Source organism: Acanthaster planci, linkage group LG09, assembly GCF_054643075.1.
Source record: "Acanthaster planci isolate LZ-2023a linkage group LG09, COTS_SCS, whole genome shotgun sequence".
NCBI classification, from domain to species: Eukaryota; Metazoa; Echinodermata; class Asteroidea; order Valvatida; family Acanthasteridae; genus Acanthaster; species Acanthaster planci.
In genome coordinates, this window is record NC_141785.1 from 10280256 (window position 1) to 10300203 (window position 19948).

At 41.3% G+C, this 19948-nt stretch overlaps 4 protein-coding genes and 1 long non-coding RNA gene across 6 annotated transcripts in view; 2 read left to right on the forward strand and 3 right to left on the reverse strand.

The window, feature by feature from the left end:
• Positions 1–746: 746 nt before the first annotated feature.
• Positions 747–4011, reverse strand: LOC110980723 (X-box-binding protein 1-like). 2 transcript variants are annotated; one of them, XM_022237653.2, is made up of 4 exons: positions 3700–4011; positions 2923–3130; positions 2399–2535; positions 1751–1995 (listed from the first exon to the last, which is right to left on the reverse strand). In XM_022237653.2, exons 1-4 carry the CDS (start codon positions 3855–3857, stop codon positions 1839–1841), a joined length of 660 nt encoding a protein of 219 aa, XP_022093345.2. In that variant the 5' UTR covers positions 3858–4011; the 3' UTR covers positions 1751–1838. The 2 variants fall into 2 exon arrangements, with proteins under 2 accessions (XP_086997122.1, XP_022093345.2); XM_087140996.1 differs by lacking the exon at positions 3700–4011 and having other exon boundaries at positions 747–1995; positions 2923–3064.
• Positions 4012–4656: 645 nt separating this feature from the next.
• LOC147798127 (uncharacterized) lies at positions 4657–8508 on the forward strand. Its single transcript, XM_087141551.1, has 8 exons — positions 4657–5615; positions 6116–6201; positions 6326–6499; positions 6911–7008; positions 7196–7326; positions 7506–7618; positions 7937–8088; positions 8273–8508. The coding sequence occupies exons 1-8, from the start codon at positions 5454–5456 to the stop codon at positions 8485–8487; spliced, it is 1131 nt and encodes a 376-aa protein (XP_086997677.1). The 5' UTR covers positions 4657–5453; the 3' UTR covers positions 8488–8508.
• Positions 8509–8691: 183 nt separating this feature from the next.
• On the reverse strand, positions 8692–12789 carry LOC147798128 (G2/M phase-specific E3 ubiquitin-protein ligase-like). Its single transcript, XM_087141552.1, has 4 exons — positions 12466–12789; positions 12202–12356; positions 11134–11363; positions 8692–10896 (listed from the first exon to the last, which is right to left on the reverse strand). The coding sequence occupies exons 1-4, from the start codon at positions 12787–12789 to the stop codon at positions 10646–10648; spliced, it is 960 nt and encodes a 319-aa protein (XP_086997678.1). The 3' UTR covers positions 8692–10645.
• Positions 12790–12870: 81 nt separating this feature from the next.
• LOC147798129 (uncharacterized) lies at positions 12871–16554 on the reverse strand. Its single transcript, XM_087141553.1, has 6 exons — positions 16331–16554; positions 15201–15653; positions 14830–14913; positions 14386–14466; positions 13723–13844; positions 12871–13099 (listed from the first exon to the last, which is right to left on the reverse strand). Exons 2-6 carry the CDS (start codon positions 15210–15212, stop codon positions 12883–12885), a joined length of 516 nt encoding a protein of 171 aa, XP_086997679.1. The 5' UTR covers positions 15213–15653; positions 16331–16554; the 3' UTR covers positions 12871–12882.
• A 2572-nt stretch (positions 16555–19126) lies between these two features.
• LOC110980638 (uncharacterized) overlaps positions 19127–19948 on the forward strand; it is a 36916-nt gene continuing 36094 nt past the window's right edge. The window contains exon 1 of the long non-coding RNA XR_015426435.1: positions 19127–19321. This is a non-coding gene — a long non-coding RNA (uncharacterized LOC110980638). The remainder of the gene's footprint in view (positions 19322–19948) is intronic.

Sequence of the window (19948 nt, forward strand, 5' to 3'; positions counted from 1 at the left end):
GGGAGGGTCCAACCTCCATAGTGAGGGCAGGTGGTCCTCATTTGCAAACCTCAATGCAAGGAATCTTCCATGCAGAATACACCTTCCCCGTACGCATGAACATATTAAATCCACGTACTTTTCTCAACAATTATTATAAGCCAAACAAAGGATCTATTTCTGGTACAGTGTACATTTAACACCCTCTGTTTGTCGACTGGGTAATACATGTATATACGAGACTCCTTTTGGACTACAGAGGGAAAAGGAAAGTATCACTTTTGAAATCAACCATGGGAGCTCACTGACTTTTCTTAAGGTTTCAATCTCAACCAAATGCGACCTACATTGTACCTTAAGAAACTGCATTCATCTCTCCTACCCTTCCCACACTATCAATTTCTGTAACCTATTACTGTTTGAACGTTGGCCATGTGGCGTGGTCAGCCCTATGGAATTTTGCACTTCAAGCTTTGTCCTAGATTTGGCACTTTCCGCTTCCATTTTGTATTCGACAAGGTTTCACAAGCTGCACCGATGTAATTCGATAACAATAAGTCAACTGGTCCCTCCCTGATGTCTGATTCAAATCCCTTACATGAATACATGTACATGTATGTGGAGTTTAACTGTGAATGGAACCATTGGCAGTGATCAAAAAAGCAGTTATGCCCACCGACAGCTTGATGCTTTTCCTGTTTTACACTGGGCCTGGAAACAAAAATCTTGAAAAAAGAGGAAATTGACAAAAAGCCACACATACAAAATTAAATTTTCCCAACAACCTTTAATCATGTTAACTGGATGTCTTGAAGTATATGCCACCACTAAATATAATTTGTTTTATATACATCAAACAGGAAAAAGCAAACTATAATACAGTCGCATATTTACAACAGTTCTTCCAAGAGAAGTCTGATTTGTTTCTGATGTTGTCTATCTTCATAGGACCTTTAAGCTGAACAAACTGAATTCATGGTCTTTTTTAACAAAGATAAAAGCACAAACAGGGAAAATAAATGGGAAACTAAGCAAACCATTTCAGCATTAGTGGAAAGTAATTGCTTGAGGACTTCTGCTACAGTTTAAGCCATCAATAAATTGTGCTTGATGAAACTGATAAGCTGGCACACATATTTTGCTAAGCAAGACACGTTGATTTTAAAAGTTTGGGCAACGGTCATGGTTGTGAAATTACTCTCTATAAAGTTGAAGGTGACCTTAACAAAGTTAGGCTGAATGAGTACTGTAAATCTGGTGTGCATGGTATATACAGCACAACAAAATCCACTAAAAAGGAATGGTTCAAGGGGGGGAGGTGAGTTTATTTCACAGGTAATCAAGCGATGGAAAGAGGTCAGTGAAGGACTCCTCCCATACACTGTCCCCGAGGTTGGGTGACATGGCCTCATCGCTGAATGGGGATGCTGGGGTGTCGCTGAATGCTGAATCAGCAGAGCTGCCCGTCTCGCTCTTTGTGTCGCAACTTGTGACGTCAGAGTCCAACCCGAGCATGTCCGAGATGTCGCAGTCAAAGACACCGTCATCGATGGACAGCAGGTTGGGGACTGTCGTGTCTTTTGTATCCAAAGACAGTGAGGCATCTTTCAGTGACACCAGCATGTCCTGCAGGGCAGCTTCTGCCTTGTTTGGCAGCATGTTGCTACAAAATTCTAAGGCTGAAGCTGGGGAGTCCTCACCGGAAGTCAAGTCCACTACTGACTCTTCCATATCCAGACTGATTGCTGGCTCCTGGGGCTTCGGTTTGGCAGCAACTGAGTTAGCCATCTTCTCCTGTTCAATGATAATCGTAGGTGTGGGAATGGGTGGCCTCTTGACATACTCATGATCGAAGCGGATCAGTTCTTTGAGGGATTCCAACTCTTCTGTTGAGGGCCCCACCACTGGGTAGGCACCGTCTTGGCCTTGGCTGGTTTCGTAGGAGCCTCGTCCAAGGTGACAATGTGCCGGGTCTTGGGAGTCCAGATTTTCAAGCAATCCCAATAGCACATCAGACTGTTTGAGAAAACACACAATGCTTTGGGTAACTTTTCTATGAAGGCATCTTAAACACTTTACAAGTTTCCAACTTATTCAATTATGAGAAAAGATTAAACATACACCGCGTGATGGCAGTCAAACAAAATGTGCAAAACTGTAATACAAATTAGTAACTAGTATAAATCATATAAAACTGATTGATTCAGTGAAACTGTCAAATGTGAGAAAAGCAGAACTATCCTTGCACAATGAAATAACTTAATTTTCTATAAAACTTTTTTCCACACACCTTGTATTCATTACAATGACATACATAAATTTTGGCATGACTGAGCACGTGAGAGAAAGGGTGAATACTGCAAAGTCACAACAAAGTAGAAGATACAACTATCTATCACTCATGATCAAATAAACAAACCTCAAGCAGAGAAGTGTTGCCAGCCATGCTGAAATCAGTTGGATCTGCACCTGCTGCGGAGGAGCGTTGAGTGCTGCGGACTCAGGTGATCCAACTTCCTTCTTTATGACGACCACATCTTTGTCTGTCTTGGTCTCCTGTAGTTTGTATTCAGAGAAGGAAATAAAAGTTTGGCACAATTTAAAGAAGGAAACTTGACTTGTTCACAGAGTTTCAGTTATCATCACTGGACCTGTCAACCACCTACATGTATATGATGTCAACTGTTTTGATTACTTCAAAAGGATTCCTGACTTCAGCCCTCATTTGTAGTTAAAAATGACTTTTACAGGAAGGCATGGAAAATTACATGCACTTCCTCTGTTTGTAAATGTACATCGTATTTCACTTATAAACAGTAACCCGAGATATTTAAAATATGAGGAGATAAAATTTCCAACATTTTTTTGTTACGAGGTATTGTGTCTTTATCCTACCCCCCAAATTAAATCTCTTTTTTTGTAAGTCCAGACCACGTTACACACCATTTTAATGTCAGAAACTAGCCCCAATCTCTGTCTGAGTTCCTGGTTCTCTTTCACAAGTCTCTCATTCTCTTGCTTCAAGGCCTCGTTCTCTTTCACCAGCTCTTCGTTGGCCAGCTGTGTCATTCCAAGAGTCTCTTCCATGCTGTCCATGTGGGCCTTCTTGCGGTCTCTGGCTGTCTGGGCTGCCACTCTGTTCTTCAGTTTTCTGTTGTGTTGAGGGATTCAAAGGATAATGGCCAAAAAAGTGAATGATCTGATCTTTACAGAACAGTTCAAATGTGTGCAGAACAACATGGTTATTTTTTTAGGCAAGTTTTGCATATACCAGCTGTGTAATATAATGGTTGCGTATGAATTTAACTACATCCATAAACTAACACAGAGACAGTTGGATCACTTATACGTTTTTGAAATGTACCTGGTACTGAGGAAAGAGTTCCATACAGACGCCAGTTATCATTATTCCCGATGTCATGTATACAGTGAACTAGTCTCACAAGGGCTGCAGTGGCTCTCTTATACAATCTGTCTCCTGTCGCCACTACAGCCCTATTTGTGGGGCTAGTCGGAGGAGTATTCGTCGGGCCCTGTTTACGTGTCTAAGGCCTAACCACTTAATTTAAAACATTGTAAAAACTGTATGCAAATTGTCGAATCTAATCCTACATCATAATAAACAACTGTTTCAAGAAATCCCAAAGGGCCAAGGTCTCTCCATACGCATGATATACCGTGGACATGATAGCTATATAGGGGCTTAATGGCTTAACTTACCTTCGAAGCATTTTCTCTTCCGCTGTCAGGTGCGTAAGCCGCTGCCGCTTGCGCGGCGTTGGGGCCGGCGCTGGTGTGCTGTTCTGCTCCATCACGCCAAGTGTCCTCTTGATACTCTCCGATAATCCCGTGAAAACAATTCTCGTGGTAGTAGCCATCTTACATTGTGTGATTTCAAGATTCTTGGTTTAAATTTTCCGATGTTGAGAAGAGCACTGCTCCCTCTAGATCGTGAGAAAACTTAGTAAATCTTCCCGATGTTTGTGTCACATCTTCGCCTTCCTGTTCGGGTAGAAATACTAGAGCCACGTCGGCGTTTTCTCGATGTGGCTCAACTTGATTGGTCGAGGCTTAAGTAATGATGTCACATCTTTGTGGCATTATTGGTCTTAGTATCACTGCGTCATAAGATGAATATGCATTAAACAAATTGCGTTAACAACGTGACTGAAAATAATGTTGATGATATTATGATGCAAGGCCGGCCGGGCCCGAGTCGTTTTTCTGATGCAATGCTCCACGACTTTGGGCTATTTACGCCAACGTGGCTGCTTTATCACAAACAAACTAATTGGTATGAATTGACTCAGGGACGAATCGATATGGTGTTCCATATGTGCCATCCAGCGTCGCATTTTTAAGCCGGCGTCGCATTTTTCGACGGGCGTCGCATTTTTCAGCCGGCGTCGCATTTTTCAGGCGGCGTCGCATTTTTCGACGGGCGTCGCATTTTTCAACAGGCGTCGCATTTTTCAACCGGCGTCGCATTTTTCACTGGGCGTCGCATTTTTCAGCCGGCGTCGCATTTTTCAGGCGGCGTCGCATTTTTCGACGGGCGTCGCATTTTTCAACAGGCGTCGCATTTTTCAACCGGCGTCGCATTTTTCACCGGGCGTCGCATTTTTCAACAGGCGTCGTATTTTTCAACCGGCGTCGCATTTTTCACCGGGCGTCGCATTTTTCAGCCGGCGTCGCATTTTTCAGGCGGCGTCGCATTTTTCGACGGGCGTCGCATTTTTCAACAGGCGTCGCATTTTTCAACCGGCGTCGCATTTTTCACCGGGCGTCGCATTTTTCAGCCGGCGTCGCATTTTTCAGGCGGCGTCGCATTTTTCGACGGGCGTCGCATTTTTCAACAGGCGTCGCATTTTTCAACCGGCGTCGCATTTTTCCGCCGGCGTCGCATTTTTCAACCGGCGTCGCATTTGTGGAAGAAAAGCATTAACTTTGACCTCTAGACAGCCCATTTGACGGAGCTATTGGACGGAGAGAACCCCCGCCTTTGTGTTGGTTATTGTTTAATCGGAATCTCAGAAATTCTTTACAGACTTCTAGGGGGGATATGTTAGGTAACAATAGTCTGGAGTGTGTATAGGGATTGGACAGGTAAGGGGGTACCCCTCCGTCCCATACCTTGCCTGGTATAACACAGCCTGTAGCCTACATGCTGTAGCCTCCGACCTGAGTAGAAATGTATACGTTGCTACAACCACAACATGCTTTCAACAATGACGGCAATGACACTATCCTACAACGAGACCGATTGGTCCGTCATTACTTTGAAGCAGGGTACAGCTACGATGAGGTTCTTTCAATTTTGGTCCTTCGTCATCGAATAACCATCAGGTATTGGCCAACTTTATTTGTATATGTTGACATGGATGACTTGAATGTTGGCCTATAGCTGTAGTATTTGTGTACATGTACATGTACTAGTTAGACTTTAAACGGTTAGTATCGCTTTCCTCCAGCCCATGCGTGGAAATAACACTTGTGTATTGTTTTATAAAGATGGATATGTTTGTATTCCTTGTACTGTCAGCCTGAGAACGCTGCACCGAATTCTCCGCAAATTGAATCTTAGGAGAAGAAGTCCTGACGACTTGACACTGAACAGGTTCCTAATAAGTTTGCGGGTAAGGATAACAGAACGTCTTGAAATACGGTAGCAGTGAGAAAAGAGACACTTTAGGTTGAAATCTCGCCTTACATTTCTTTTGTATTTACGTTTCATTCAAGCAGTGGTTGTGTCAAGTACTTTCTGGATCCGCTATTATTGTACCAAATTAATTAAATATAACAATTTTACTCACTGAATATTCCTTTGTTGGGTTTCATTGCTCGTATGCCCGCAATCTTAATATCTGGTGCATGTCCTCTAATACTTTTTGTACGGCAGTGGGTTGTAAGCAGGTTTTGTGTAAAGTAATTTCTGTGTTCAAAAGTAGAGTTACATGATTTTATGTTGCAGTACTGTATATCATTTGCTAGAAGATGTTACGCATACAGTTGTGCTGGTTATCAACTGTAAATTATTTTAATCCTACGAACGTTTCAGTTCCCGATGCTTTTGGAAATACAAATAGGGCAACAAGATAATTGCTTTCTTATTTATTTAACGACTTTTTCTTCGTAGGCTGAATTACAAGGCAGTGGCCACAATCTGGGATGCCGGGCCATGGCAAGAAGAATGTTGTCACGCTATAGCATCATTGTTCCAAGGTAGACCGACAAGAATAAAACATTGTCAATTACTGACTCAATAAATTTCTTATCTAGTTTTCATCTGAATGTTTGTTACTCTTCTTGTTTTTAGACATCGTAAATTGTGTTATTTTTTTGGTAGGAGCGTCGTCCTTGAAGGGCAACGCATGCTAGACCCTGAAGGGGTAGAACTACGTGGAAGACATAGACTGAGGAGACGCTCCTATGTCAATGAAGGCCCGAATTACGCAATCCACGTCGATCAGCATGACAAGCTAAAGGTTTATGGATTTGCTTTGCATGGAGCCATAGATGGGTAAGAACATTGCCAGTAGTCATTAGGGCTATTAAATTCAATGTCCATTTTTCCTCAGGAGATGAGACTTGACGCTCACTAGAAAAGTGGCAACCAATTATCTGTGTTTAGTTTTGAAATAGAAAAATTACAAATGCAACCCATCTTAGCAAAATTGTCCCCATTCAACAATCTCTATTTTAAAATACATGAGCATATCAAGTGTTATTTCATATATTGTACAAATTGTTATTTATTGTTAAACTGCGTCAGCCATTTCATTCAATGTAATGCAGTAAGAGTAGATCATTGATTTGAGGCGTTTTGTCAATGCAATGTACGTTCCAAAAATTAAGGACTGTTTTCCAAAAACCCTCCTGATTATTACATATTAAACCACTCCGACCATAATTCCAATTGATGTTCCGGCAGTTTTTCAAGGAGAATATTATGGCTCAGGGTAGCACACACAAACAATGATCCGCAAGTCGTGGCTTCATACTTCGTTGACTTTCTGCAAGAAATAGAAGGTGAGTATTTCATCTTTGATGTAATGGAACCACCTCCAAATATAATTTGATTAACGTTTTATGCAATGTTTGAGTTTGACACTATACACTAGTAGTCAAACCCTCTATTGCATGTCCTTTGCCTCCTTTAAAATTATCAATTACAAAGAACAGTTTTTAAAAGAACAATGTACGGACTTGTTGGTAGGTGTTCCACGGTGTGTTCAGATGGATAGGGGTACCGAGAATGTCTTGATTGAGGACATCCAAGAAGCTTTCCATTCAGAGTACAATGGGAACAACCACTGCGTTATCAAGAGTACGTCCCCACATAACCAGGTAGGCCAGTTATTTAACATTTCCTGTTTAGTTTATGATGTTAAAATGTCACTGACACATTTGATATTGTATGATACGCAAAGTGAAGAATTATGACGTACTGCGTAAAGGTAAACTCAGGGCAGGTAAGAGAATCATAGTCATGATTACATGCATTAGCATATTGTTTTTGTTGACAGCGTATCGAACGCTTTTGGAGGACATTGATGGCCATGATGGAAAACTTTTGGGTTGAAACCTTCCATGCGTTGGCTTCTGATGGCATCTTAGATTGCACCTCACAGCTGCAAGTGTAAGATTTTCATCTAAATTTTCCTATCCCTATAACTTAATTAACGCAATTAAGAAAATGGACGTCAATTTTTTTTTAGTGGCCAGGCAGTATTGCTATTGATTCTCAGTTGTCTGACAAATACATGTCATGTGTAATGAATGGAAGAATATCTAGGGTGTAAATTATTTCGCTTGTTGTTTTTGGTGATGCGTACTTTACGATATTCAACATCAAACTTGCTCACCACTGTTACAGTGCTTTCCATAAATCGAATTGGCTACGTCGTCAGAACCAGCTAACAGTTGCTTTTTCGTCACTGATTTTTTAATATTTCAGTGAATGTTTCAGGTTTTGCTTCAACCAAATGATTCAGACTGAGCTGGATAATGTGAGAATAGAATGGAACCAGCACCGGACAAGGGCATCCCCGAATGTTGTCGCTTTACCCGGAAAACCTGACCTAATGTATTTCTTACCGACACTGTACGGTATGACCTTGTCCAATTTTGTTTGCAGAATGCAGCACATTTCCATTAATTTAGTGCATTGAGCACCTCGACATCCTTTCAAAGTAATGCTTCTACTGTAAAGTGCATAAATGCCCTACTGCATAGTGGTTCTACTGACTGAAAACAGAAGACTGTCCAACATTTCAATTTCTTTCATGCACAGATACACGTGATTATCGCATTCCAGTGCCACTTGCAGATATTCTTGCGGTGAAGGACGAGTTCACCACACCACCTACAGCTAGGGGTTGTTCTTCAACCGATATGGAAGATGTCCTGCAAGGTCTTATGACGGCTCACGACAAAGCCATGCCTTCCACAATAACAGAGGGCATTCAGTTATTTCAGTGGATATGTGACAAACTAGAAAATGAGTGAAACTGTGCACAAACAATGTCCGTCGCCGTCGTCCCGTGACGAATGAAAGGGAAAGTCCCAAAATTGGAAGGTTTACATAGAAACCCAAGCATGTGTATAAACCATTTTATTATGATAATAAGACTTTTACTAAATTATTATACTCCCATCATAACAGGACAAGCCAACACAACATAATTTTTTCAATTCAATGCTGTGGATATTTTAGAGACGTACTATTTAGGAAGAGACTATACTATGTAGGAATGGTTTTTGAATGTGAATCTGTCATGCATTTAACACAACTTGTTACCTATTTATATTGTATTATATAGCGTTTTTAACTTCTGTTATCCGTAGATATACTTTTCAACTCGTTTAGATGTAAACCGAGTATACCATTATTTCATCATTATCATTATCCTTCGCGTTGATAGCGGTATGTAGTTTTAATTTACCGGAAATCACATTCGTTGAAACAAATTTTCCTGAATGACTGGTATACAATGTGCACTGATGTAGAATGTCAAAGCTTATTTTGAAGTTGAGGAATAGTCAAAATCCCATGAAATCTGTATTTTTCAAATTGTGCTCGCTAATCCACAATAACAAAACGTATTAGAAACTAACTTGATGGGTACATTCTACTCGTTAAATAAATAAACAAACCCAAACGGGAAATACAGTGTATAAACGTAAGACTGGCCTACATTAGTATACAGACGTGAAACAGTAGGAAAAACGTTAGTCAAAAACTCACAAACTTGCACACAACGAACGCTTAAACACACAATTTACAAATTTCTGTCGTGCATTCTCTCAATCCACCAACGACTTTCGTGAACATACTCGGTCAAGATTCAACATCTTTGCCGCAATCGTTATCCAACACTGTAGCCTGAAATTATGAATAAATACAATCTGACCACTAATGTAGAAAAAGATTCAAACAGTACTCTTTCCGAGGTGCTATTGAGGACAGGTAGCGGCCAGTATCCAAACGATTTAAGCTATGCACAATGTATCATAGCATAATCATACAGCACGCTCTTATACGAACTATCTTTATACATCAAACAACTATCAGGTCTGACATCTCGTTGGTTGTTTTTGATCGAGCTAAACTTAATTCAAACCTACTTTTCCTTCCTCCTTGCCGACACATACTAATGATTATTTGAACATGTGGTCATTGTATAGAAACTGATTACAGATAAAGTCAAAAGCTAAGCTACCATTTCAAAATTCCGATAGGTGCCCGACAGAGCAATCCGACCAACATGCAATGTACATGTACTGTGGACCCCTATTTATAATCGACTACCAGGTGGAGTGTTTCTCTACCGATAACAGCCTTCGTCTCGCCGACTGATACGTTGCATGATTCCCAAGGCGGTGTTATTTTTAGTGGCACAACTACCCACCATTATTCACTCAATACCAGTAGTAATCTGTTGAGAGATATCCCATGTATGCCTCGCATTAGTTAATGACCCTCTTTCCTCTGTGCGTTCTTCACCAGTATTCCTCAACGACTTCTGTAATATATTTCACCGTTTATCAAAAAGCCTCTTGTTCTTTACAATTGATTGAGGTCGGAGTAAAGCGCAGGAAGAAATATTAAAAAAAAAGTCACTGAAATAAGTAGTATCTGTTCAGAACTACAGTGTATATAAATCTTGAAAACCATAACAACGCTGCAGAGTGTGTTTAGAAAAAGACAAATTTTAAAGGGGAATAAATTGTGATATGATTATAAATTGCCTTAAATTCATTTTAGCGCTTGGAAGCCAGGTTTGGGCATGAACATAATGCGTGAAAAAGTTCATTTTACATGTGAAAGAAACTCAAGCCTAAAGCCCGTCCATGTACATTTACTTGTACCTGGGATAAAAAAAAAATTGTGTAACAACAACAACAACCTATTTGACTCTCTATTACATGTATAGCCCCTAACCTTGGCTAATGGTTAGCACTTGCTGTCATCTGTCAACGCCCGACAAGCCACTTGTCCCCGGGCCCCGAGTCCCTCGTAAAGCACCACCATTCATTACATACAACCAATGGCCACAAGGAAAAGTTACGTGTTGGTTATCGATTATTTTTTGGTCGGATGTCTCCGGCCTATGTTCAACAGATACGAAGTTAGAATTTATTTGGTGTTCGATGATGACAGGAGTTAGATTTTTCCAAAACCTTGACAGTTTTGTATGGCTTCCACAATCAGGTCTTGGAGGTCATCAGGTTCCTCCACGCCTCTGGGGAGCCAAAGAATTGGACCACACGTGTGAGAAGTGGGCAAACGACGGATTCCGGTAACAGGCGTGTAGAAGTCCACAACAAGGCTTTCTGTAAACCCACAAGGAGGGATCTTGTCGGCCGCCGTCCAAAACTCCAACAGTTGCCCAAGGGAAACATCTGCAGACTTCTCTGTAACCAGATGTTAAAACAGTCACATATACAGAAGATGTATCTACTTGCATCCGTAAATTAAAAAAACAATGAACAGTGAACCAGTCCCCAACATAATGTGCTTGAGAAAAAAAGGAGCTCATAACAAGAATTTAGAAATCAAACAAATCGGACATGGATTTCAATCCATGATGGATTTCAATAATACAATATGAATTAACTGCTTCAATAGCTTTGAAAACTACAAAAAATTACCGGCACAGCGCTGAAGGAAGATTTCGAAGGAATACACTGTATCCTCCTCAGAGAGGTGTCTGTTTGACCCATCAGGTGAATAATTGATCCTGTAGAGTTTCTTCATGTCTCGTAGTGTCAGTTCATTATTTTGGGTCACGAACAATGGGGCCGTTGCAGTGGGGTTCTTTAGGATTTCAGGCCAAAGTGGCCCTTGGCCTTCAATGAACTGGTTTACAGCTGGTTGTACTCTGGAACAGGTTAATATAAAAAAGAATCAGGACAAGTCCAAGCAAGATAGTGACAAAATTAGTATCAAACTGTACTGGTCAATTTTAGCAATTCTACAACTAGGAACGTTAGTGGTGATTACACACGTGAGACCTGGACAAGTCTAGCTTGATGACGTATATTGGACTTTTGGAACGTTGTGGGGTTTGCCTGTCTACGAATACTTTTACACGACAGTTTTGGATGTATGAAGTCATCGACTGTTGTGACACGGGTGGAATCAATGCGGTTTTGTACCCTAGACCCGACGAAAGTCATGGGGCTGTAATAAATCGAGTGCAAATCGAGTATTAGGTGCAATACAGAGAGTCGAGTCCAGTCGCTCCAGAAAAGACGGCGGGAGATAACGACCTATTTCCTGCGTCCTTTTTTTTTGGGGGGGGGTGGTTTTTTTTGGGGGGGGTTGGTTTTTTTTGGGGGGGTTGGTTGTTTTGGGTGGCTTTTTAAGGGGAGGGGCTGCTGCAAATCATGTAATCTATGCCAACGCTACAAGATTTCTTTGGCAATATAGTTATTAATATTTGTATTCCCGTCAGTAAGTATTATGACCAGTAATTCGTACTTAAGCTCACCCAATGCAGTCACACACGCCTGACGAACACATCAAATTCCCATATCGCAGAAAATAATTGTGTTTCATACAACCAAATCCGTTTATGATAGACGCTTCGAAATAAATGTTCTCAGGTAGCAGGGAAGGAGACCAGTAAAAATCTGAATTAACTCCCCTATATTCATTGCTAACTCTTTAAGTCTTCGTCTGACCCAAAATTATTCTTTTGTTACATTAAATTGTACCTGTAATAAACCTCGTGCATCAAAAGGTCATTAACAAGCTCGTCACGCTGCTTCAGCTGCAGCCCAAAGACTTTGCCGACTCCCTCTTGGATCAACCAATCAGAGATATCAAGGACTGTCTTCTCGTATTCCTGTTGGTCCTTGCAATTCTGTAGCTAGATCAAAAACGTCTATTTCATCGGAACAACGTCGATTTCAGCGGATCTATTTTTTCTGTTATATGAAAACCATTTACGCTGGTATGATCTATTACGATTTACTAACCTTAATCAAGTTTCCGCGAGATTCGGGGTAAGCTATGTGCTCTATGTCTGATGGGTTAACATGTTTACCCGTCATGGCAGCAAAAAGGGAAGGTGAAAGGGCAGCAAGACCTGGTCCTCCGTTTACAAAGCTCCAGGTCAGAAACTGTCCGGCGGTCTTATATGCCTGTTCTTTAAGAAGTTGCAAGTTGTATGTGAACGTCATTCCTGACTGAACACCCTGAAAAACTCCCCCGGCCAACACCTCGCCCATTAGCAGCCTTGGATAAAACATAAAAAGCAAACAATCAAAATTTGTGTTCCGATGGGCAGGGCCGAGGGGCATGGGCAGGGAAGATAGTCATAGTGGGACGGGGTTAGGTGAGGGCGGGTCTGGCTGTACAATGTAGGGTAAAAAACAATTCCCGTGGTTATAGGTCTACTTGAAAAATTCTCGTCGTGGCCCCCCGTTGTCTTCCGCCTCTTCGCCTGCAAATGTCACGAAGGGAGTTTTCCCAAAACTGAATTCAGTGGACTTGATGGCCCTCCTAGTTGACGTCAGGATCTTTCTGCGGTGAACAATCAATGTAAAAGGTGTGCTCGATACGAGAGAAGTTACCCGTTGGTGTATGTCAGGCAAGGATTCCAGATCATCTCTATGAATGAACAAACAGTGTTAAATGGTAATAAATATATTTTTCAGTTTTTGTTTACTTGAAAGTCCAAAGGTAATATCGACGAGGAAGGCAACAGGGACAACAAAATCCCATTCAGATATTCTGCTCCTTGGCGGGGTTTTCCCCTGGTAATTCCGACCAAATTTGGGGAGTGAATACCTATTCTTCTCAAGCCCTCCATAGCAAAGGAACTACATGTAGACCCTACCGCTAAACACAATAACACATATTCACTTGGTTTTTGCCCCACCCTGACTGTTCAGAGTGTGCAAGTGAGAGCACGTCGAAAACAAAAGCTTGTCTTGGGTAGGACTCGAGCCCACGACATCCCGTTTACAAGTGCAAACGTCTTAGGGGCCTAATCACTGAATCGGTAACCGAGCTTGCCGTTGCCGGCTGGCTGGTTCGAGTCAGATACAACATGCAGCGGATAAAGCGAAGAAAAACACAATTAACTCCTCCAGGACGCAAGAACATCTTTGGAAAAGACATATTGGGATGTTCCGATTGGAAATTGTTTATGCCTTTCCAGATAACGCCCAAGCAGGTAACTGTTAAAGAGTAAGATGACTCTGATATTGTGAAAAATTGCGGCAACATACTGATACTCGGTAGTCACTGCATCCACATCCGTTGCAGGTGCATCGTCACTTTGTGCATCGTCGCTGTCTTCAAGTAAGTTGACATACGTTTCATACAGGTCCTCTCTGTCACTTCCACCAACCTAGAATGAAATTAATGAAAACAATCTACAACAGGTAACATATACTCAGCAAATGAGAACTCAGTAAGCCTTAGTAAGCCTGGTACACTGAGTTGTGTGACTGAACTTAAAAACACTGTTGCTATAGCTCGTGATTCGTTTGCAGCGTTCAATTAGTTACATAGGATACGTCTTCACTAATGCAATGTTTTCATTAGATACTACGGACACAAAGGAACCTGTCGGTGTTCCAGGTCTTATTCAAAGCTGTTAGCACATGTATTCTCAAAAGGCTTATTGAGATTTTACAGACTCCCTTCATGAACAACAATTGGACTATAATAATGTCGGCTGTGTGGCAACACTTTATTTCTCTGACGCTAGAGGGTCACGCTTGAAATTACGGAACATAGTTGGTCTTAACCTTGAGAACCCCAAAGCAATTGACAAATCCAAAACAAACTGATTCAAACTAAAACTTAAAGACTACTCTAAGAACCCTCATTTGTGAAACACACGAACTCTTGATATTAATTAAGACAAACAAATGAAGAGAGTTCACTTTTCTGTGGCCTGGAAAAGACACCGTAGGAGTGTCTGGCTGTGCAATGTTTTCCAGCGAGCAGGTGGATTTCGGCACAACCTGTAAATGACATTATCAATATCAAGAGTTTCGCTTAACAGTATGTCGGTAACACGATTAGGAAAGCGTTTTAATATTTGACATTTCTGTCAACACTCTAATCTGTATGTTACTGATCTTTGAAGACTCCAACTGTAATTCCATGCCTGTTGCAATTTATCCTACATTTCAATGTTTACACATGTACACATCCTACATCCTTAAAAGTACATCGTATAAACGGCCAAAATAGTCTAGAAAAAATGACACGCCGGTCTCAAAACACCACGTCACACCTATTTTTTGGTGATTACCCGTTCTATTGTACCTATTCACATTAGTAAAGTAAGCGAGATAAAAATGTTAATATGATCGCATGCACACCTTTGAGCGTGACGATGTCTCAGCAGTGATGTTGATATGGGGCAAGTCGTTCTCATCGTCCGCCTCATCATCGGAAGATATGTCCTGGCATGAAGGCAACATTAACTGATGTCAGCACAATGCATAATAGATGGATACATATCCTAAAACTCAAAATGGTATTTAACAATGAAAAAAAAATAAAAGAGTTCGCTAGGCCATTGTAAAAAGACTTGAAAGGGAAGCTTTTTACGGCAAGCAGGCAGGCCTCGAAATATAATTGGTCTATTCCTTGAAACTTTACAGTTCAAGTATTACATGAATTTGCAGTTCAATTTTTACAAATACGTTAAAAACATATTCAGTCACATGTCAAGGAAATGTATACTTACATCCGATTTCATCGAAGTTTCCAGGTACACGCGCACAGGGTGGGTCTTTAACTCTTGGCAAAAACGCCAAAGAGTAAACTCTTCACCAACACAGAACGAGTCCAGTGTTTTCCCACTGAACGTTGTGACGTTGGTGTGGACATCTTTCAACCGAACACTTTTGGCCTCATTTTCCCCCCCCTGGAAAAAACAGATCCGTGCAGAGCTTAATTATTTCCTCCAGAGATGAGTTTCTCGGAATGTCCATGGGATATGAGCCTCCCCCATTGGCTGCTGTCACTTGCTTTAGTGGACCTCCCTTTCGATCACGATGTTTCCATCCAACTGTGATTTTCTGTGTTTGTGATTCTTTCCCACACTGTTTGCCGGTTGATCTGAATGATGTTTTACCAAGTCGCCTGCTTTTCACCATATTCCTCAGTTTTTTTACCACGGGTGCTGTAGCGGCAGTACCTTTTAACATGAAAACAGAAAATAAAACCAGACAATAAGTTGACACATTCTTGAAGTCTCCTCCCTGATTCTCGATCAGGCGGCCATGTAATTTTGAAAAAATTTAGCATTAACTTAACCATATCCGTTTTCTGTTGAAATACGGGTAAAGGTACTCCACAGTAACTTTGATAATTTGTAATTGTTCATTTTAGCGAGATTAGCATTCCACCTCTTTAGATTTAACTTTAACAAATTTTCCATTATGTCTGAAATCGCCGCCTTTTCATTCTATTGCACAACCAGTTCCTTGTCATGTAAAGTTTCCGCCTATTCCATTATGTGTAGCCTACAGACATATCTAACTTGTACTACATCTATGTCTACAGTACAAACTTTGTTTTAAGGTGAACTTTCATATGGCTAATAAGAATGAAACCAAGACACTTTCCTTTCTTAAGTTTTGTGACTGGACTACATCTTGTTTTAACAGTATGCAAGTCCTGCATAATTTTACAGCTCCTCGGTTAGTCTTCTTCTTTCAGTCACGTCCAGTCGACACTGAGTTATCTCGAATTCTACTGCAATTTTCTCGGGCCATTATAGAATAATTGAGGTTGCTAACTTCGAATACCGAATAAATATTTACTCCTGGTATGACCTTGTAAATAATCGAATCCAGTACAGGTAGTACTTACTGTCTACATATTCTCTACATTTCTGACGGATTTTTATCCGATCGCCAATACTGGCAACACCTAGGAGTTGGAAATCTGAATCGCTTGCAGTCATAACCTCATTGGGTCCAAACTGTGGAAACAAAAAATGACAGTTAGTTCTCTTTATCGAATTTATTAACGCAGGATTTCGGGTTTTATTTAGTATTGTCAGTGTTAATTGAGCCAGCAACAGTGGTGTCTTCATGTTAAGCAGCAGAAAACAAGTTATCGATGACGTGTCCAGATAAGAAAAACTCAAGTGGCAAGTATGCATTTATCAATTGAAATCGGGCATCGTAAAAAAAAAACTTACGCCGTTATCACGGAATAACTTCATTACTTCATCGGAAAGACCGAGGGAGGCCAGGATCTCGTCCATCACCGGTACCGCCAGCTTATTATAAAACACTCCAAGCTAGTCTAATAAAGAATGAAGTTATCTGTTGTGGAGAATCTCACACGTACGACAACATTTGTCACAGAAAAAGAAAATTAGACAGAAACACATGTACAAGTACGTGTGTAACCCCAGGGTCAATCAAGAAGCAGCAGCTACGACGAAACACCCTTTTCCAACAGTGACACTTCTCAAACCCAAATCAACAGGCAGTCCCCAAGACCTTGGGAGGTCATTTCGTTGAGTGATAAACACAAGCCCCCCTCCAAATACAGAGAGATGAATGATCTCAAGCCCATGACCAGACGGCCTCCACCGGGGGAATGCCTGAACCAGGGACCATTGCCTGAACAACTTCCATTGTGAGAAATACCTTTCTACTACTGTGATGAAAAAAAAAATCAGTCTTGGCTTCCTCTGGACAGATTTTAATGGTTCAAAAAGTGTTTTGGGAAAGGTTCGCGTGATTTTGTATTGCTGACAATTTCTTTCAACCAAGAAAAACAAAAATTTCTCTAAGTTGTGGTGCGTGACATTTCTTCGCCGAGGGTAGTTACATTTTAAATAGTAGACCATACTGCGATGAACGCTCCCTCGGGAATCATGTCTTCAAAATGGCAAATCCATACCAACCAGAGTGAACAATAGGCCTACTGTACTGGGTTTGATATTTTTAGCAACTAGTAATCATCAGTACGGGAACATTTTCACTCAAAAGGCTTGCAGAAGTGAGAAACCAAATTGAGTGAGGTGAACTTCCACGAGTAAGCGGGTTCATTAAAGGGCTGTTAATTTATTTACATACAGGTAATCGACGCATACATGCTAATTTATCCGTTTCCATAATCATTAAAAAATATACGCACACTTTTAGCATCCACGTCAACAACGTCAGGTCCGACTGGACCAAGGTGGACCATTGATGATTAACGGCTTATTCACATTGACAGGCGACGCAAGTAGAAAAATGCGACGCCCGTCGAAAAATGCGACGCCCGGTGAAAAATGCGACGCCTGTTGAAAAATGCGACGCCCGGTGAAAAATGCGACGCCCGTCGAAAAATGCGACGCCTGTTGAAAAATGCGACGCCCGTTGAAAAATGCGACGCCCGTCGAAAAATGCGACGCCCGGTGAAAAATGCGACGCCTGTTGAAAAATGCGACGCCCGTCGAAAAATGCGACGCCGCCTGAAAAATGCGACGCCGCCTGAAAAATGCGACGCCGGCTGAAAAATGCGACGCCCGGTGAAAAATCCGACGCCGGCGGAAAAATGCGACGCCGGTTGAAAAATGCGACGCCTGTTGAAAAATGCGACGCCGCCTGAAAAATGCGACGCCGGCTGAAAAATGCGACGCCCGTCGATAAATGCGACTGGCACATATGGAACACCATAAATCGAGGAGTTTTCCGGGGAAGGGATCGTGCCTTCCCAATTTTCGATCCGATTGTTGCACACAGGACCGATGTCCCTTACAGGAGATTGTTATTTGAGTTATTTCATATTTTATTTTTTTGCGTCAGGGCAGAGGCTAGGTGGTGGCGGTGGCGGTGGCGGCAGTGGGGGGGGGTGTCCCTATGGATCGATCTGCGCCCGCTATAGGCTGCTACTGCAGGAATCAAAGCAACACAAGCCAAGTTTTGACTTAATTTCTGTGAAGGATGAAGGAGCATTCCTAGTGTTCCAAGGAGGGAGAAATCATCATGGCTGAAGCATATATCAGAGCCTCTCTTGGGCTTCGCTTCGGTAAACACTAGGAGTAGGACCTGCATTTTCGCACCCGAAGAAAAACACACTACGTACCTCACAAACATAATAATTTCACTTTCTTAATAAGGCTATTCATAAAACATAAAACAAGTAAAACATCGAAGAGTGGCGTAAATTTGTGCCATAAATAGGGATTGGGTGGGATGGGTATTTGTGAGGGATGACTTGCCCGGCAATGGAAATTTGAAGGGGGGTGAGTACGTCCTGTAAGCGCACGCGTTGAGTTTAATTGGTCAATTTATTGATTGTTTATTCAATATATCAAATAAACTAATCAAAGACTTAAAATGTTTGATTTACAGTAAAAGTATGACAATCATCAACTTCCAATAACAATTGAAATCAAATTACATCGCAAAACACACTAATACATATACACCCCAAAATACCGAAACAACCATTAAGCAGGTTAACCATACGGGACACTGATGACTTCATATCTCTGTGTTCGGCGTCATGGTTCAGTTTGCTCAAGCAACTTTTCTATTTTTAGTTTCACATTGAACGATGAATACTACCTTTTATAATCGCAACAGCTCTTCCAGTAACCGTCCAAGTTTGGTTTTATCGTTGAATTGGTGACTCAATTGTCTGATCGTTGCAGCACTATAAGAAACAATTCCCGTCGGACGGACCAGTGCCATCATATTAGAAACGGTTATAGCACTTTCCTTTGGATGGAGGTGAAAATGTGGATACTTTTGGGGCTGATGAAAATGGTCAGTTGCCTGGCCAGCCACTTGTAAAACAGCAATTCCATCTCCAGTCGGCCTCAGACCGTGGATGCACCACCGTTTCCGACGTGTAAGTACTTCACCGTACTCAGTTTGTGGCACCATGTCTCAGGCTTCCACCACCACAATTATGGAACAAGCTGCATGCAAATCACAATACTTCTGGTCAAATGCGCAAGGTCGTATGCAAGCTGTCAACAAACAGCAAAGTTAAAACTTAGCATGCAAGACAGCCTTTGAAACTACTTCGACACTACATTTTTCCATTGTCCTTTTATTTATGAAAAGAAACACAATTGTGGGGTTTGTGTATCAACGAGGGGCATCCGGACTGTCAGATCTTTGTGCTATAATTTTCATACCACAAATAGAGACCAATACATTTACTCGTTGGCCCTATATTTATCATCATCAACACAGGAAGTTAATTTGTGAAAGGTCTATTCTTGATCTAGCGAAACAGATTCATAATTTGCGGATAACCACATTTATTTATACGTATTAATGGAAACAAATGTAAAACCAGTCTGGTGACTTCCACATTCACGCGTAACTCTACATAAAGTCCAAATATAGAACGGATTTTCAAACCGTAACATTTCAAATTACCAAAATGAAATTAAATGAAAACATCATGGAAATAACTGACAAGAAAAGCTATTTCCTTTTTCAATTTAACACCAACTGCCACACAAGG

What these genes read in the sequence shown, in the direction of transcription:
- LOC110980723 (XM_087140996.1), bottom strand. Translation starts at nt 2,425, where the DNA reads ATGGCTGGCAACACTTCTCTGCTTGAG. An exon ending in GCAACACTTCTCTGCTTGAG is followed by an intron (nt 1,996 to 2,398) that starts GTTTGTTTATTT and finishes TTTCTCAAACAG; the next exon opens with TCTGATGTGCTATTGGGATT.
- LOC147798127 (XM_087141551.1), top strand. Translation starts at nt 5,454, where the DNA reads ATGCGTGGAAATAACACTTGTGTATTGTTTTATAAAGATGGATATGTT. An exon ending in GGTTCCTAATAAGTTTGCGG is followed by an intron (nt 5,616 to 6,115) that starts GTAAGGATAACA and finishes TTTTCTTCGTAG; the next exon opens with GCTGAATTACAAGGCAGTGG. An exon ending in TTTCTTACCGACACTGTACG is followed by an intron (nt 8,089 to 8,272) that starts GTATGACCTTGT and finishes TTTCATGCACAG; the next exon opens with ATACACGTGATTATCGCATT.
- LOC147798128 (XM_087141552.1), bottom strand. Translation starts at nt 12,789, where the DNA reads ATGCCCCTCGGCCCTGCCCATCGGAACACAAATTTTGATTGTTTGCTT. An exon ending in ATGCACGAGGTTTATTACAG is followed by an intron (nt 11,364 to 12,201) that starts GTACAATTTAAT and finishes AACCTGTTCCAG; the next exon opens with AGTACAACCAGCTGTAAACC. An exon ending in CTTCCTTCAGCGCTGTGCCG is followed by an intron (nt 10,897 to 11,133) that starts GTAATTTTTTGT and finishes ATCTGGTTACAG; the next exon opens with AGAAGTCTGCAGATGTTTCC.
- LOC147798129 (XM_087141553.1), bottom strand. An exon ending in CTTTTCCAGGCCACAGAAAA is followed by an intron (nt 13,845 to 14,385) that starts GTGAACTCTCTT and finishes ATTTCATTCTAG; the next exon opens with GTTGGTGGAAGTGACAGAGA. An exon ending in GCAGTGACTACCGAGTATCA is followed by an intron (nt 13,100 to 13,722) that starts GTATGTTGCCGC and finishes GTTCATTCATAG; the next exon opens with AGATGATCTGGAATCCTTGC.